The sequence below is a fragment of the Dermochelys coriacea genome, chromosome 2 (genome assembly GCF_009764565.3).
Source record: "Dermochelys coriacea isolate rDerCor1 chromosome 2, rDerCor1.pri.v4, whole genome shotgun sequence".
NCBI lineage: Eukaryota > Metazoa > Chordata > Testudines > Dermochelyidae > Dermochelys > Dermochelys coriacea.
This window is the reverse complement of record NC_050069.1, coordinates 198,395,137-198,414,782: the sequence shown is the minus strand read 5'-3', so window position 1 is coordinate 198,414,782 and position 19,646 is coordinate 198,395,137. Positions and strand designations below refer to the sequence as shown.

At 38.9% G+C, this 19,646-nt stretch overlaps 1 protein-coding gene across 8 annotated transcripts in view; it reads right to left on the bottom strand.

The window, feature by feature from the left end:
* Positions 1-19,646, bottom strand: part of SLC4A7 (solute carrier family 4 member 7) — a 175,996-nt gene that overhangs the window by 47,005 nt on the left and 109,345 nt on the right. For 4 of the 8 annotated variants that reach the window (XM_038388776.2, XM_043509005.1, XM_043509003.1 and 1 more), the window contains exons 5-7: positions 18,776-18,936; positions 14,242-14,430; positions 9,585-9,941 (exon numbers count right to left, since the gene is read on the bottom strand). In XM_038388776.2, the coding sequence (XP_038244704.1) occupies positions 9,585-9,941; positions 14,242-14,430; positions 18,776-18,936 (707 nt within the window). The remainder of the gene's footprint in view (positions 1-9,584; positions 9,942-14,241; positions 14,431-18,775; positions 18,937-19,646) is intronic. The other 4 variants (XM_038388775.2, XM_043509008.1, XM_043509006.1 and 1 more) reach the window with 1 other exon arrangement.

The window sequence follows — 19,646 nt, the reverse complement described above, 5'->3', positions numbered from 1 at the left end:
AATTATTTACAGCCCAGCTTCAAAAAGTCTCAGTGCTAATATAGAAATCCCTATCCCGTTCAAATAACAAGGAGTATTAGATTTTGCTTCTTCACAATTTTACTAAAATGCAATCTAAATTTAAAAATACTGTCAGAAAGATTCCAGCATTCTAAAGTGGCAACAAAAATGGAAGCATTTCCATAAAATTTTTCATAGTTTTTCTGCTGTTTTAAAAATCAACCAGTGCTAGAAAATACATAATAAAAATAAATTGGCTTCTTGTGGCTTAAGCAACATAATGAAATTATGCTGCATTCACAAACTATATCACAAGCTCAATACTGAAGAGTCCATCAGCACATCTACATACGTTTTCCTCTATTTAAAAAAAAAATAGTTTGGGCTCAAATGTCTCAAATTATTTCCTAGGACCAAGTGTTTCTCTTAAGTTTAATTTACATTTTGCGTACAGTAGAACCTCAGTGTTACGAACACCTCGGGAATGGAGGTTAGTAACTCTGAAATGTTCGTAACTCTAAATAAAACCTTATGGTTGTTCTTTCAAAACTTGACAGCTGAACACTTTCTTAATACAGCTTTGAAATATTACTATGCAGAAGAAAAATGCTGCTTTCCCTTTTGTGTACTTCCAGTTCCAAATGAAGTGTGCGATTCACTTGTCAGTTCGTTACTCTGGTGTTCGTAATTCTGAGGTAATTCTGTATTTCCAATTCAAAAGGACTCTATTAGAAATCATGATAGAAAACAGTCCTTTCACTCATGGCATAAATATGATCCTCTTGGTAGACATTTACTGCACTGTAATTATATTTGTAAGGGTGACATCTGTTGTATGTCATTGGTTATTTTCCAAGTTCTGGATCCTATTTCTCAGACTTTTGATAAGATAAGCTCAACTAACCTCCCTAATGGATAAGGTTTTTCTTCCAGCAACCATCTTCATTCTCTTTATTTAAAGAGAATAACTCAAAGCTGAAACTTAATTCCTCACAATGCTTAATTTTGAATTCCCTTTGTTTCATGGTTTAAATTGCTCACTTAGGAGTTAGTCTGTACTCCTTACTCAGGCAAGATTCCCAATAGGTTTAGTCGTTTGTTACCTTATTGTGGTTTTGTTTTAATGTCAAATTGATTTACTTTTACAAAGTTAAAGTAAATGACAATGAGTTTAAGTTCTTAATGCATCTGTGAAAAGGCAGAGCTACGATGCAGCTCAGCTATACTTTGACACACTGAACACTCTACACGCTATTTATATATCTATCTACATATATAAATAGATCATTTCTATATATACTCTATCCAGCTACAAGACCATCTTGCATTGTAGGGCACACAATCAAAACAATGAATAAAAAGCCCTGTTGATAGGGCTTCTCAAAAATTGCATCAGACTGTTGAAGCAGGTCACTGTCCTGCCTTAAATTGTTTTCCAGCCCCCTTCTATCACCAGAATGAGGGTTTTCTCCCATGCAATCTCCATTTGCGAGGGAACAATTCCTGTCTCTCTCTTCCCCGATCTATTAGCTCTAGCCAAATAACAGCTCTACCACACAGAAGACACTTGTCCTTTGTTTTCCAGGCTGTCAGATACAGAAAATTTATAGCCATATAAATAAGAAGAAAACTAAAAAAGAAAAAGTGGGGCCGCTTAACACTGAGGATGGAGTGGAGGTTAAAGATAATCTAGGCATGGCCCAATATCTAAACAAATACTTTGCCTCAGTCTTTAATAAGGCTAAAGAGGATCTTGGGGATAATGGTAGCATGACAAATGGGAAGGAGGATATAGAGGTAGATATTACCATATCAGAGGTAGAAGCAAAACTGAAACAGCTTAATGGGACTAAATCGGGGGGGCCCAGATAATCTTCATCCAAGAATATTAAAGGAATTGGCACCTGAAATTGCAAGCCCATTAGCAAGAATTTTTAATGAATCTGTAAACTCAGGAGTAGTACCGAATGATTGGAGAATTGCTAATATAGTTCCTATTTTTAAGAAAGGAAAAAAAAGTGTTCCGGGTAACTACAGGCCAGTTAGTTTGACATCTGTAGTATGCAAGGTCCTGAAAAAATTTTGAAGGAGAAATTAGTTAAGGACATTGAAGTCAATGGTAAATGGGACAAAATACAACATGGTTTTACAAAAGGTAGATCGTGCCAAACCAACCTAATCTCCTTTTTTGAAAAAGTAACACATTTTTTAGATAAAGGAAATGCAGTGGATCTAATTTACCTAGATTTCAGTAAGGCATTTGATACCGTGCCACATGGGGAATTATTAGTTAAATTGGAGAAGATGGGGATCAATATGAACATCAAAAGGTGGATAAGGAATTGGTTAACGGGGAGACTGCAACGGGTCCTACTGAAAGGCGAACTGTCAGGCTGGAGGGAGGTTACCAGTGGAGTTCCTCAGGGATCGGTTTTGGGACCAATCTTATTTAATCTTTTTATTACTGACCTTGGCACAAAAAGTGGGAGTGTGCTAATAAAGTTTGCAGAGGATACAAAGCTGGGAGGTATTGCCAATTCGGAGAAGGATCGGGATATTATACAGGAGGATCTGGATGACCTTGTAAACTGGAGTAATAGTAATAGGATGAAATTTAATAGTGAGAAGTGTAAGGTTATGCATTTAGGGATTAATAACAAGAATTTTAGTTATAAATTGGGGACGCGTCAGTTAGAAGTAACGGAAGAGGAGAAGGACCTTGGAGTATTAGTTGATCATAGGATGACTATGAGCTGCCAATGTGATATGGCTGTGAAAAAAGCTAATGCGGTTTTGGGATGCATCAGGAGAGGCATTTCCAGTAGGGATAAGGAGGTTTTAGTACCGTTATACAAGGCACTGGTGAGACCTCACCTAGAATACTGTGTGCAGTTCTGGTCTCCCATGTTTAAAAAGGATGAATTCAAACTGGAGCAGGTACAGAGAAGGGCTACTAGGATGATCCGAGGAATGGAAAACTTGTCTTATGAAAGGAGACTTAAGGAGTTTGGCTTGTTTAGCCTAACTAAAAGAAGGTTGAGGGGAGATATGATTGCTCTCTATAAATATATCAGAGGGATAAATACAGGAGAGGGAGAGGAATTATTTCAGCTCAGCACCAATGTGGACACAAGAGCAAATGGGTATAAACTGGCCACCAGGAAGTTTAGACTTGAAATCAGACGAAGGTTTTTAACCATCAGAGGAGTGAAGTTTTGGAATAACCTTCCAAGGGAAGCAATGGGGGCAAAAGATCTATCTGGTTTTAAGATTCTACTCGATAAGTTTATGGAGGAGATGGTATGATGGGATAATGGGATTTTGGTAAGTAATTGATCTTTAAATATTCAGGGTAAATAGGCCAAATCCCCTGAGATGGGATATTAGATGGATGGGATCTGAGTTACCCAGGAAAGAATTTTCTGTAGTATCTGGCTGGTGAATCTTGCCCATATGCTCAGGGTTTAGCTGATTGCCATATTTGGGGTCGGGAAGGAATTTTCCTCCAGGGCAGATTGGAGAGGCCCTGGAGGTTTTTCGCCTTCCTCTGTAGCATGGGGCATGGTTGACTTGAGGGAGGCTTCTCTGCTCCTTGAAGTCTTTGAACCATGATTTAAGGACTTCAATAGCTCAGACATGGGTGAGGTTTTTCGTAAGAGTGGGTGGGTGAGATTCTGTGGCCTGCGCTGTGCAGGAGGTCGGACTAGATGATCAGAATGGTCCCTTCTGACCTTAGTATCTATGAATCTATGAAAAATTCATTTATCCCTATGCTGGAATATTGAGGGAAACATTGAGCATGCCCAGCCCCTTTCTTGATGTCATCATGAAAAGCAGATGCACCAATTCCACTCTGTGGAAGGGGATTCCTGGTATAGGTAAGTAAGGTACTTCCAATGGTGAAGAATCCCACAAAATATGCAACAGCTTCTATAGAGGTTCCACAGGCTCTGTGACACAGGCAATTTGAGGTTGGATAAAGCCCTATATAGTGATTCTTCTCTGGCTTCTTACAAAATCCATCTAAAAGAAATATCAAAATTAAAGTATTTTTTAAAACTTTTTCCTTATTCAAACTTCATTCATTATTGGACTTAATCCAGAACTAGACTCAGACTGCTGGTGGAAAAAGGAGGTCCCATTTGTTAATCAAGAACCAGATTCAAGAAGCCTTCCGCCTCAATCTCTGCCTCAGTGAGAGAGGAGATCAACATCAAGACAAGACATACATTGACATCACAGTGTAAACTGGACTTACTTTAAGGCACTGAGTTAGACTCATCCAAACCTTCCATGCTAATTGTCCTATCATAACTGCATGTGCGTATATTGAATACTACAAGATGAATTATTTATTTTTAAAGAGAGTTAAATTCTAGACTTCCTAAAGAAATTAAACATTCAAGATATGTATAGGGAGTGTGTTTTCCTAGCACTACACAGCCCGTTGAAGAAGCAAAGAACTGGATGAGTTTTTCTACATGAAATACTTGTAGGTTTGCAATTATAAAAATTGCAGTAAATTATCGGATGCTATGGAATGGCAGTGCAAAGATATTCTAAATTAGCAAAGTGTTACAATTTATGTTTTTATCAATTAATTAAATTTAAAATAAAATGAATATAGAGCAAAAAACACTTCAAAGCCTCGGAAACAAGGAAATACAAATATTTGCCTGTTCACTTATTTTTGTTGTCCACAGCCACTCATAAAAAGTTTGCATTCCCCTCTCATTTACCAGCACAGATGGCGACAGAGCCAAAGACGACGATTTTGTTATTTATTTTGGCTATTTCTGCCCCCAATCTGTGGAACTCAGAATGCAGTAGTTCCAAAGCATGGTAATTTCTGAAACACTGGTTCTGAATTGCCTTTTCATAGGAGAAACATTGATCGTACAAGAAAAACTGAAAAGCTAAACATCAAACTTAAGAAATTAACTGTAATATTTAATTTTTGAAAGAGAATGCTTTGATGCCTGATTGACTTGTTTGGAGCTAGTGTCTGGACTATAAAGAACAAATTGAAATGGAAAAAATCATCTCTCTCCACCTTATACACCAACTCACAATGTTTGGGATATTTCCAACAATCCCATATATATTAAACTTCTGAATAACTTAGAACAAGGGACATAAACAAAATATCAGACACTAGAATCTACCTCAGGGTACATCTTCTAAAGACTGGTCCATAGAAGGTGCATCTAGCTAGTCCATAAATCTTAGAAGAGACATACAATAGCCAACAAAGTTGTAGCCTTTCATGTCTGTAGAGGGGAAATCTGCACTGCCATGCCCTTCCATAGTGGAATGGGCTCCAATTCCCTTTGGACAATGGAACCCAAAGACAAGACTAAATTTTCCTTTTTTCATTCCATGAACCTCGAATCAAAGTGGTTTTGGAACAAGCTGATCAATTAAAAACAGTAACAATCACCAGAATCAGATGGTATTCACCCAAGAGTTCTGAAGGAACTCAAATATGAAACTGCAGAACTATTATAAACTGTAGTAAAAAGAAAAGGAGGACTTGTGGCACCTTAGAGACTAACAAATTTATTTGAGCATAAGCTTTCATGAGCTACAACTCACTTCATCGGATGCATCCATTCATCGATGTTGCATCCGATGAAGTGAGCTATAGCTCACGAAAACTTATGCTCAGATAAATTTGTTAGTCTCTACGGTGCCACAAGTCCTCCTTTTCTTTTGTGGATACAGACTAACACGGCTGCTACTCTGATAACTGTGATAAGTAACCTATCGCTTGAATCAGTCTCTGTACCAGATGACTTGAGGATAGCTAATGTAACACAATTTTTTTAAAAAGCCTCCAGAGGTGATCCTGGCAATTATAGGCCAGGAAGCATAACATTCGTACAAATTGGCTGAACCTATAGTAAAGAACAAAATTCAGACACACAGACGAACACAACTTTCTTTGGGAAGTTGGCACAGCTTTTGTAAAGGGTAATCATGTCTCATCAATCTACCAGAATTCTTGAGGGGGTCAACAAACATTGGACAAGGGTGATCCAGTGCATATAGTGTACTTGGACTTTCAGAAAGCCTCACCAAAGGCTCTTAAGCAAAGTAAGCAGTCATGTGATAAGAGAGTTGATCCTCTCATGGATCAGTAACTGGTTAAAAGACAGGAAACAAAGGGTAGGAATAAATGGTCAGTTTTCACAATGGACAGAGGTAAATAACAGGGTCACCCAAGGATCTGTACTGGGAGCAGTGCTATTCAACATATCCATGAATAGGGATAAACAGCGAGGTGACAAAATTTGCAGATGACACAAATTTATTCAAGTCCAAAGCTGACTGCAAAGAGTTACAACGGGATCTTACAAAAACTGGGTGACAGGGCAACAAAATGACAAATGAAATTCAATGTTGATCAATGCAAAATAATGCACATTGGAAAAAATCCCAACTATATATACAAAGTGATGGGGTCTAAATTAGCTGTTACCAAGGAAGATCTTGGGGTCACTCTGGATAGTTCTCTGAAGACATCTACTCAATGTGAAACAACAGTTAAAAAAACCTAACGGAACATTAGGAACCATTAGGAAAGGGATAGATAATAAAACAGAAAATATAACACCACGACATAAATCCATGGTATGCCCACACCTTGAATACTACCTGTAGTTCTAGTTGCCCAATCTAAAAAAAAACAAAAACAAAACAAAAAACACACACCACATTAGAACTGAAAGAAAGTACAGAGAATGGCAAGAAAAATTATTAGGGGCATGGAGCAGCTTCTATATGAGGAGAGGTTAAAAAGAATTGGACTGTTCAGCATGGAAAAGATGATGATGGGGAAGGGGGGGAAGAGAGATATGATAGAGGTCTGTAAAATCATGAATGGTATGGAGAAAGTGAACAAGGAAGTGTCATTTACCCTTTCATATAACATACGAATCATGGGTCACCCAATTAAATTAATAGGCAGCCGGTTTAAAACAAACAGAAGGAAGTACACGCACAACGTACAGTCAACCTGTGGAACTCATTGCCAGGGGATGCTGGGAAGGCCAAAACTATAACTGGGTTCAAAAAAGAATCAGATAAGTTGATGGAGGATAGGTGCATCAATGGTTATTAGCCAAGATGGTCAGGGACACAACCCCATGTCCTGGGTGTCCCTAAGTCTCTGACTGCCAGATGCTGGGACTGGACAACAGGAGATGAATCACTCAATAATTGCCCTGTTCTGTTCATTCCCACTGAAGCATCTAGCTGTCAGAAGACAGGATACAGGGCTAGAGTGACCCTTGGTCTGACCCAGTATAGCCATTCTTATGTTCTTAAGAAAGGCTCCAGACCAGTGGTAGCCCATGGACCAGAGTTTGAGAGACTCTTCTCAAGGGCATCTCCATGTTAATATTGGATTTTGGGGGGGGGTCCAGAAAAACAAATCTACTTCTAAACAGTGGATCAGACATAAAGAGACCAGAGTATATACAGCCAGAGGAACTGGGGAGATCATCCTCTTCATATTTCTCCTTTATAAATATGGGAATACATCTCCTTGAGGCTTAGAATCAATTTAAAATGGTCTTGGATTCAGCTGGAGAGCTTTATCTTCACTTGTCTCTCTCAGGTTCTACAGGACTGCGTATGGCATTTTGTCTCTCTCATTAGAGAAGAGATACCAAAGTGAAGGCTGTGGTCTTTAGTGCAGAGCCATTAACCATGTCCAGTTGTTTAATGCTGGAAGAGCCATCCTCCCCTCCTCCATGAAAAATATAAAATCATCCTTGGATTTGAGGGGGAGAATGATCTTTATATAAACATTCTGTTCATTAGAAGTGTTTTTCCTATATTAAGGAGGCAGAGGACAAGATTTATTTTTATTTATGAAGGGAGGAAAGGCCTTGTTCAACGACTCAGAGCACTGGTGTTAGGACAGATTTAGCTCTACTTACTCTCTGAAGCTTAATATATTCACTACCGTTCGGTAGAAAAAGAGAAAAAGCAGATAACCAGGAAATTTGACACCGATTACTCCCTGCAGAACATGCCCCAAACTTCCTTCTCCTTGTTACCCTGAACCTGGGCCTGTATTAGAAATGGATAGATAGGGTTGGCTGGGCCAGAATCACTCACCTCAGGTCTGGCCAGGTAATGGGATGGATCTGTTTTTTCAAGATGCCCAGAGATAAAGGGTTTGTGCTAGATAACCAGTCTGGTTGGAGGGTTGTATGTGTCTCCCAATTTCTCTTACTAGATAATAAGGAAGATCATCAAGGAGATTGTGCCTGATCAAATATTTGAGTTACAGCAGTCCAAATCCACGCAAATGGAGAACAGTTTCAGAATGGTGAGCATAAGCAATTTCACATTTTGAACATTTTCTGTTTTCCTGGTAAGGTGTTCAGTCATTTTCAAAGAAAAAAAACGAAGGCACTTGGAGGCAAAGAGAAAAGTGACCTCTACAAAGAGTTAACTACAAGAATTGTCAAAATCTTCAGCCTCCAATTGGCTCTAATGCTAAGAAATGACGGAAAAACTCAAATGTTATTAATCGATTTCTGGGATAAAAACAAACGCTTACTCAACATATTAATGAGGCATTTTCAGAGGAATATTTTTCTCTTATATCCAGTGTTGTCATATATATTATGCTTTTTACACGCGCTAAACAGCCTCAAAGTGTTTCACAGACCAACATCATCACAGGATCTGTGCTAACTGATAGCTAATTTACAATACTCTGCAAATTAAAAATACAAACAAAACAACACTCCGCCTGTTCCCCCCCAACAGTCATTAAGCATTTGACACTGTGATAATGCACCATTGGAAAATTCACTGGCACCAATTGTAGAAATGCTAGATATGCCAGTTTTAAGGTACACTACTTCTGTTCATAAGTTTATATTATAAAAATCTCAAACTTAAGCTAAAGTTTAAGAGAAAGTATTTAAAAACCAAATCCATCATGGCACAAAAACACAACTGACTAAACTACTATCCTAACTTTGTAACTGTAACCCTTGTTTCTTCCTATCACCTACCTTCGCTCATTTCTTATCCACATGTTGTAACATGTCTGATATAGACTATAAATACTTCAGAGCATGTTCCATGTCTTTAAACCACACACCAAACTTAGGGACTAAATTAAATCTTCATTTACATGAATTCAAGGTGAGTGAAAGAAAAAGGCCACCATTTTTGACATCTTGCCTATTTAAAAGTCAATTTTATTTAAAAATTGCTTATTTTTGAAACAAAAACACAAACATTCCTTTTTAATCAGACAAATAAAAAGGTTAAGTATGAAAAATTCTATTTTTCATTGGTTTAAGGAGTTAAAATGCAATTATAAATAAGTGAACTTCAACCTTTCTGTTAATTTTTTTTAAGAGTAAAAATCTTTGGAATAGATCTATTATGTTGTATAAGAAACAATCATACTTCAGAAGAAATAAAACATGCAGACAGAGGTAACAGTTGTAAATAATACTCATTTATGCTCAAGCTATGTGCTCAACATTGCAATGCAAGTGATCCAGATTCAGAGAGCATCACACATGGACAGTTTAAGTTTGGATAATTGCCTGGTATGTTAATATTATCCTCTGTCTTCTTTTCCTGAACTTCTAAATCCTCCTCAGGTGGATGGATTATTACTGTGGGAATATCATCACTGGCAGGTGACACCAGCAGTTCCTTGCCCTGAAGCTGACTCGGCTGGGAACTTGTGGTTGCCAGGCGGCCGCTGCTAGGACTGGAGGGTGGTGTGTTTTGAGGGGTAGGTAGTGGGGTTGTACACCTTGAATCTGCCGGAGTTCCAGCTCTTGAAGAAGGAAGAAGGTAATGGAGAAGAAGGGACAAACGTTTTTCTCCTTTCAGGGAAATATTTGAAGCAGAGAGACCTGTTCGCAAAGAGTGGTGGGAGGCTGAAAGGCCTTCCCCTGAGATAAAACAAATAAATGAAACACAAAATGAAGTTTACAGCAGGGAAACAAGTTTTTTTTTTAAAAAAGACAAATTATGCATGTACAATTTACATAGTAAACTACAATCTTTAAGAGCAAAAAGTGTCACATTCATGCAGGTGAGATAAGAGTTAAGCAAGATGCAAAAGTGAATAAGATTTTTAGATATTAGAAAAGTAAGCAGATACCTTACTGGCAAGTACCGATTAGCACACAATGGGGATTTAGGAGAAAAGGATATGACTGCTTAAAAAAGTAACTGCTTAAAAAAGGTCCAATAAGAATGTAGCATATGATCATAAAACATTGACATCTAAAATAATTGTTTCACTAGATGTTAAAAAGGAAAAAAATTCAAATTTGGAAATTACTATATATCATTTGTACTAAAAGCTTTTTACTAGGCTAAGACATAATGCTACTGTGACAAGGTCAGGTCAGGAGCATTTGTACCACAAATTAAATATAATTACTTGTCCTGCTGGGAGAGCTTGTTCAAGTTTTACTTCTCTATCCCTCAGTCTTCCCATCTGTGAAATGGGGATAATGAAACTCTTTGTAAAGCACTACATAAAAGCTTGTAAAGGGAAGGAAGGAAATAGTTAACATTTGATATTTCAGTAAAACTTACTGTCGAGGACAAAGGCAGGCATCAGGTTTCCAAGTTAAAAATAACCTACTAAATCTAACCTGAAGGAGAATATCTTAAAATCACTAGCATTCACTAACATTTGGTCAGGGACCAAATTTCAGTCTATCAGCACTAAAAGGTATAGTCCAACTGACACCACTGCTTACAGTTATTTGTTCATAGCATAAGATGCTATCATATTTAGAGCCAGCCAAAACTTAATGTTGACATTTTACAATTCGTTTTCATTACATATCAGAATGAAAACACATTTTCAGAATTTTCCATGAAATGGAAGTTCCCCAAAATTTTATTTGGGGGGAAAAAATTCAAAATCTTCATTTAAAAACAAAAACATATTTTAACATTATTTTTACGTTTATAATTTTTGCATTATTTCATTACACCTTTGTAGTAGTGGTGGTGCATAATATGACACCATGTCAAGTAACATATCATCATATAACAATACAATAGTTGAAATACTCCATTTTTTAAAAAAAATTAAGGGCAGCTGCTACTTAATATAGGTTGCAGCAGCCTATTTTATGTTACTCCTCGGGGAATTGTGTGCCAAAAAATTAAAAATTCTGCATATTTAATTTGTCAAAATAACATGACATAATCATGCCAGTTTCAATTATTTTGGTAATTTATTTCAAAATACTTGTCAGAAATTATGTCTGTAACAACACAGACACAAAAAAAATTTGCCCAGGAGTAGAGAATTAAAACCCCTACGACAGCCCAGTTCCTGTTTCTCTGCCACTTCCCCCTCCCCCGAACTCAGCTGCACCCTCACCCCACAGAGCCCTGTCAAATCCCCCAATCCAGAAACTGACACCCCCCCCCCGCCACACACCCAGTCCAGACTCTCATACCCTCCCCCCACCTCCGAGCTCAGCCATGGGGCCCCCCTCCATTCCAAACACTCATACCCCCTCCCTTTCAGAGCCCAGGAATCCAGAGGGAGAAACAGCCTGATGCTGGGTTCCAGATTTGTACGGAGTTTCCTGCATGCCGCCTCCTTCCTTCAGGATGTGCCGGGAAATGCAGCTGCCAGGAAACCTTCAGCTACCTCCCTGTCCCCCTGGCAGTGTCTTTTATTTGCAAGCCAGTGAGCTGGGCTCTGCTGGGACCAGCAGCTCTGCAGCCCATTTCGGTGGGGGGAGAATATTAATTCTACACAAATTCTGCATTGCGCAGGTGTACAGAACTCCCCCAGGAGTATTATGTTCTAGATCAAAAAGTGTCTCCTGTTTGCACTGGAGTGAAATGTACAAGTGTCAAACTATACTACTCCTCGATCTCTTTTATTACAATCTCATTCATCTACTTAACCTCAAGTTTCTCCAAATCTCTCTCTCTCTCTCCCTTGCCAAACAATACAGTCTCTCTTTATCTTTTTGTTTCCCCATTATTCCAAAATGGAGAATAGAGTCACCATCCTTCCCTCAGAGACAAGTTTCTGATAGGTGCCTGTTCTTCCCTACCAGGGAAAAAGATTCTAAAGAGTTCTCTAGCTTCATCCCACCATTTCCCTGGGGAAGGTGGGGTTGGGGAAGAGCATGTCTAGAGAAGAGACTGCAACTCCCCAAACGTACATGAGTACATGCACAATGACTGGTGTTCCATCTCAGACAGAGCAAAAATATGATGAATTTTACTAAAGATCTAGAGGTGAAGATATCTCTCTCTCTCTCGCTCATATATATTACACCATCAGGCAGGTACCAAAAAACACAGAAGCATTCAGTATTATCACGTGCAGTATAAAATGTATAAGGAGGACCTACATACTGAACAATCCTAACGTTCTTTTGAGCGATGGAGAGGTAGTGTCCATAAGTATACAGGAAAAACCCAAATTTAGAGGGTTTACCTGAAGAGTACATTCTACAGATTGAATCTTATTTAAAATTATTTCATTTTCAGTATTAGAGATTTGAAATTAGTCTCTAGTGAACTGCTGCTTCGGTAGCAAATTAGACTGATAAAACACAATGTTCTTTTTTGCATGTTGTAATTAAGAATCCAATGTAGTCCATAATGTGAAAAAGAACTTAATTTGTTTTCAAGACCAGAAAGATATCTTACATGGGTATTAAATTCTCTGAATACTATTTTCTAGGGATGCAGATGTATGGATTAGGCATGTGTTATTTAGACTTGGAATGCTGCAGTTTTCTTGCAAGTTTCAACACACATACTGAATAAAGTATCAGTTATTCATTGCAACTGAAGTCTGCACAATCAGTTCAAAGTTTAGGACCATTTTCTTCCTTTTAGAAACCAAGATGTCTGAAACATCCTGGCAAAAAAACTGTTTTCAGTATGCGCTGACATCAGATACTGTCCAGTTTTTCTAATCCTCAGCCTACATTAGGAAACTAGCTAGAATACCTTTACGGCACAAATCAAACTCAGCACACTCTAGCACTTAGAACAACCCAAGTAAGTACATGCCCCAACGCAGAAGACATAACACATCTTGCACCAGAACGGTCAAGAACCCAAATACTTTATTTTAAGGAGAGACATTAATCAGGCTCGGATGGGCCCAATACTTCAATCCCTACTAGGCCAAAGCTCTCAAGTCAACCAGTAGATGTCGAGGCAGATGTGACTGGAAATCCAAAACAGAAGATGGAGAACTCTGGGGGGATGGCAGAGGCCACAAGGGAAGAATAAAGGTAAGATAGGCTGTCCTGGAGTGGTAATGTTTGAACTTAGAAATTGAGTACCTGGAAGAAATGTATCAGGATGCCGGAGTGTGGTCAGAAATTAGTTATCAGCAGGAGACATGGTACATCCTGTGAAGATGTTTTTTACCTAGGTTCTACTATACTAAACAAACCTTAGCTAGAGGTAGTTTATTATTTTTAATTAAAAAATGAACTCCCTTTTTGGTCAACTATATGAAAGCAAAACTCAAGTCAGATGAACACAATTAATATAAAATAAAAATTAAAAATTTCACTGACCATTAAGACCTTGATTAAGTCTCTAAAACAATAAATAAAAGAGAGACTGAATCAGAAGCTATAATCCGGTAGTCAGACTCCTTGATGCACATGAAGCTTTGCCTGGCTGAGTTAAAAGGATGACTTTAAACCTTCCAAAAATATAGAATTAATTGAAACATATCCTGTGAAAGTGTTATGACCAACTGAATATATTGCTGGGCCACCCCCCCACGCAGCATACACTCCCCCTCCCCACTACCACCACCAGCAGCCCCTCAGCAGTGATTCCCCCAAGATTTAGTCAAGTGTACTTATAGTATAAATCATGAACAGGTCTCAGGCTGTGAATTTTTGTTGATTGACCTGTCCATGACTTTCTAAAAATACCCATGACTAAATCACAGCCTTACTCATAACAGACAACTAAACCATACTAGAGCATAAATAAAGACAGTAAGTCAAGACATCATAGCGGTTACAAGAAGCAAAACAAGACTTTATACATGCAAAATATAGGTAAATGTCCAAACTCCACAAAAGAACCACTACACAACTTTTACATACCAAGAAGGACTCAGAAAATGTATCCACTATTATCTGCCGTCTTCTCCCTCCTCTCCCGTGTTAATATATTATTTGTATCAGGTTAGAATAAATTAGATGCTACAACTTATCTCACCATTTCGTTCAAGCAAGTGAGGGTCAGAATGTTTCTTGCCTATATCTGCAAAGGACCGAACCAGGGGAATCCGACTGCTGAATTTCTTCTCGTTCTGGTGATGGTGTCTCTTGAGGAGAGCTTCTCTGACATGCTCTCTTATGGACTCATCCAGCTGACCAGAAGCAATCATGTTGTCCAACACCATATCTATCATGAGAAAAATACTAAAATCAAATCTAAGTTAAATATATGCATACCCAAGACCACCACATTAACCCACATCTGAAAAATCAGTAAAATTAATTCATGAAGAATCATGTTTATTTTCTTTGGCAAACTGTGCATCTAGAGCCACTGAAAAGAAATAACAGGTTTCAGAGTAGCAGCCATGTTAGTCTGTATTCGCAAAAAGAAAAGGAGTACTTGTGGCACCTTAGAGACTAACAAATTTATTAGAGCATAAGCTTTCGTGAGCTACAGCTCACTTCATCGGATGCATTTGGTGGAAAAAACAGAGGAGAGATTTATATATACACACACAGAGAACATGAAACAATGGGTTTATCATACACACTGTAAGGACTGAAGGTAAAAAATCCATTACAATCTACATACCACACAGACTATGCTGACAGCTTGTGCCACACACTCTCAAAGAAACTGCAGAACCACCTGATCAACATCCTCTACAGCAAACAGGGAAAGATTAAGAATGAGCTCTCAAAACTGGATACTCTCATAAAGAACCAACCTTCCACACAAACTTCCTCGTGGCTGGACTTTACAAAAACTAGACAAGCCATTTACAAAACACACTTTGCTTCTCTACAAAAGAAAAAGGACACTAAGCTATCTAAACTACTATATGCCACAAGGGGCCACAACAATGGTTCCCGTAACCCACCCAGCAATATTGTTAATCTATCCAACTATACTCTTAGCCCAGCAGAAGAATCTGTCCTATCTCGGGGCCTCTCCTTTTGCCCCTCCACCCCCATGAACATGATACAGTTCTGTGGTGACCTAGAATCCTATTTTTGACGTCTCAGACTCAAGGAATATTTCCAACACACCTCTGACCAACATATTTTTGATCTTTAAATATTCAGGGTAAATAGGCCAAATCCCCTGAGATGGGATATTAGATGGATGGGATCTGATTTACTATAGAAAACTCTTTCCTGGGTATCTGGCTGGTGAATCTTGCCCATGTGCTCAGGGTTTGGCTGATTGCCATGTTTGGGGTCGGGAGGGAGTTTTCCTCCAGGGCAGATTGGAGAGGCCCTGGAGGTTTTTTTTGCCTTCCTCTGTAGCATGGGGCATGGTTGACTGGAGGGAGGCTTCTCTGCTCCTTGAAGTTTTGAACCATGATTTGAGGACTTCAATAGCTCAGACATGGGTGAGGTTTTTCATAGGAGTGGGTGGGTGACATTCTGTGGCCTGCGCTGTGCAGGAGGTTGGACTAGATGATCAGAGTGGTCCCTTCTGACCTTAGTATCTATGAATCTATGAATCTATATTAACCCACTGAGACCTTCCTGCCAACACTACAAAAAGAAGGATTCTGGGTGGACTCCTCCTGAAGGTCGAAACAGCAGCCTGGATTTCTACATAGACTGCTTCCGCCGACATGCACGAGCTGAAATTGTGGAAAAGCAGCATTGCTTACCCCATAACCTCAGCCATGCAGAACACAGTGCCATACACAGCCTCAGAAACAACTCTGACATCATAATCAAAAAGGCTGACAAAGGAGGTGCTGTCGTCATCATGAATAGGTCGGAGTATGAACAAGAGGCTACTAGGCAGCTCTCCAACACCACTTTCTACAAGCCATTACCCTCTGATCCCACTGAGAGTTACCAAAAGAAACTACAGCATTTGCTCAAGAAACTCCCTGAAAAAGCACAAGAACAAATCCGCACAGACACACCCCTGGAGCCCCGTCCTGGGGTATTCTATCTGCTACCCAAGATCCATAAACCTGGAAATCCTGGACGCCCCATCATCTCAGGCATTGGCACCCTGACAGCAGGATTGTCTGGCTATGTAGACTCTCTCCTCAGGCCCTTCGTTACCAGCACTCCCAGCTATCTTCGAGATACCACTGACTTCCTGAGGAAACTACAGTCCATTGGTGATCTTCCTAAAAACACCATCCTAGCCACTATGGATGTAGAAGCCCTCTACACCAACATTCCACACAAAGATGGGCTACAAGCCGTCAGGAACAGTATCCCCGATAATGTCACGGCTAACCTGGTGGCTGAACTTTGTGACTTTGTCCTGACCCATAACTATTTCACATTTGGTGACAATGTATACCTTCAAATCAGCAGCACTGCGATGGGTACCCGCATGGCCCCACAGTATGCCAACATTTTTATGGCTGACTTCCCCATGGTATTTCTCCCTCCCACCCCATCCCCCCACTGTTCCTCTGATATTCTTGGTTTCAGAGTAGCAGCCGTGTTAGTCTGTATTCGCAAAAAGAAAAGGAGTACTTGTGGCACCTTAGAGACTAACAAATTTATTAGAGCATAAGCTTTCGTGAGCTACAGCTCACTTCATCGGATGCATTGGTGGAAAAATGTGTGTGTTTTTCCACCAAATGCATCCGATGAAGTGAGCTGTAGCTCACGAAAGCTTATGCTCTAATAAATTTGTTAGTCTCTAAGGTGCCACAAGTACTCCTTTTCTTTCTGATATTCTTGTTAACTGCTGGAATTAGCCTACCTTGCTTGTCACCATGAAAGGTTTTCCTCCTTTCCCCCCCCTGCTGCTGGTGATGGCTTATCTTAAGTGATCACTCTCCTTACAGTGTGTATGATAAACCCATTGTTTCATGTTCTCTGTGTGTGTGTATATAAATCTCTCCTCTGTTTTTTCCACCAAATGCATCCGATGAAGTGAGCTGTAGCTCACGAAAGCTTATGCTCTAATAAATTTGTTAGTCTCTAAGGTGCCACAAGTACTCCTTTTCTTTTTGAAAAGAAATAGCCAAGAATAGTGTGGGCCAACAGTTCAAATCTATGCACTTTGAGCAAATGTTTCTCTGGATCTTTCAACAGTATTCTTTCCAAAACAGCACTTTAAAAAAACACTTTAAAATAAAAGGTCTATAGGAATAAATAGATTTGTTAACCAATTAACAAAATATTGTCATTTATCTTTATTTCAACTTCCTACTTACTACAGCCTTCATTACAAAAAGCAGGTGTGTATTCAATGATACATCAAATAAACACCACTCTTCACTGGAAAATAGTGTAGTTGCAAAAACTACCACAAGCAAGGGCTTGATGTACAAACCAGATAGAAACCTCTGTATAGCAACCTTAATTCTGGAATTTCCTAATGTCTGAGTGCTTGATTTTGCAACTTCAGTGTTCTTTCAACATAGTTTACTATATAAAATGACAAGCCTAATCCTTCAAATGTCTAAACTTTCTTTTTTTAAGTTGCCCTAACCTTCAAGATTCCTTACTGGACTTTCCATTTCACATTTTTACAAGAGAGTGAGAATGACACAAAGTGTGGCAAAACTGGTCAATTTGCAAAATTTGTGTGGGTTTTTCGATATTTTTAATCACATGAAAATGTATAATCAGCCATGTTTCCAAAATACCTCAAATATAAACTGAGGAATGAAAATCTGCCTATATGGCTGTGTAAAACAGCAACCAGCATTTTCTTTTACTGACTAGTTTAAAGAATCTTGAAAGATTTCTAGGACAACACCTTAAGTTGCACAAAGTCAGTAACACAAGCCCTATCTGGAAGAAATTTGTATGAATCTGTTTTGAGCAAAATACAAAGACCTTTTTGTTACATTTTACCATTTCTAATATTTATATTGAGATCCCTAGTAAGGTTAAGAACTTATATTTATATAGTACCTGTTGTATCAAAAGATGATATAATGTTTTATAAACAAAATAAACTATGCAGGGATCACTTTATCTACCACAGCAACACAGTCTCCTCTGAAGATAAACACGATTACAGCACATAACACCACACACAGCAATCTATACTGGTTAAGATATGTATCTAATTGAAAATGAAAAAGAACTGAGGTAGGCCAAATATAATTACAGAAGACACTTGGGTTAACATTATAGCTTTTATAAGAAAGTTCCCTGGGATCTTTAAAATGGCCACAATGTCTGAAATTTTAATAATATTGTGATGCTTTGATACTCAAATGAAGTGAGTCCTGTAATGTTAATTTAAAAAAAAAGTCTTTAGGATACACTATATATGCATCTGTTCCTCTTTCAGAGGAAACAAAGATGGAATAATATATTATTCCTACAGGAAAATCCACTACCATAGAATATTGCCCTGAATATCCCATTAAATAAGTCTGTTTTAGCAAATGTAGATTAGACAAGTAATTCATTTTAAGTTTTATTTATTTATACATATAAACTGTGGAACTCACTGCAACAGGATGTCACCAAGGACGAAAAATTAGCAAGGTTCAAAGGGAGATTGGACATTTATATGAACCAACAAGAATATCCAGCCAGCATTATTTTGTTACAACCTGCTATCTCATCTAGTGTGTTTGCTCTCATGTCCAACATGACTGTCCCATTTAGAATACAGCTTCTCAGTTCAAAGAGACTGTGCAGAGACAGAGTTGCCACATAAGGTTTGCTCCATCTATCACCACCATCTTCAACATCCTCTTCAAATTTTAGCCACCTGAAATATAAATATATATTATGGCATATGTACAGATTACTACTGAAGAGACTTTTTTTCCTGTTTTCAGTAGGCTGCAAAACAAAAGCTATATCCACCTGCATACATCATCTTTTATTTCTGTCTACATCCCCCTTTCAGCCCCTATGCTCCATGCTCAATCCTTCTACCTTAATGCATCCTCTATCACCCATTCCCATACTTGATTCTGCTTTTTTCATGCCCCTTCTTATGTTTGAAACAACAGCCCAGTTCCACAAAAGTATGTAGGTGTCACAACACTGAATATCCCAATGCCTAACTTCTAGGCACATAGAAAGTCACTGGAACAACAATGGGATTCACACAGCCTGAGTTTGGTGCCTAGTCTCCCCACACAATGTTTAGGGAGAGAGAGGGGCATAAGATTGGAATTGACAAAAGCCAGCCTGCTAGACAGGAAGCTGCCTAAGCTAGCCAATGGGAAGTAGTTAGAGCACTCACCTGGGACATGGGAGACCCAGGTTCAATTCCTCGCTCAGCCTGAGGCGAATAAAGGATTTGAACAGGAGTCTCCCATCTCTCAGGACATTAACCATAGAGCTGTGGGGTATTCTTAGGGGGGGGCCCCTCTCAACCTCTCCTGTTGAAGCTTTTCCATTTTGGATAAGCAGTCATGGAGCAGGAGGACTGGACCCTGGGTCTTCCAGTTACCAGATGGGTGCCCTGAT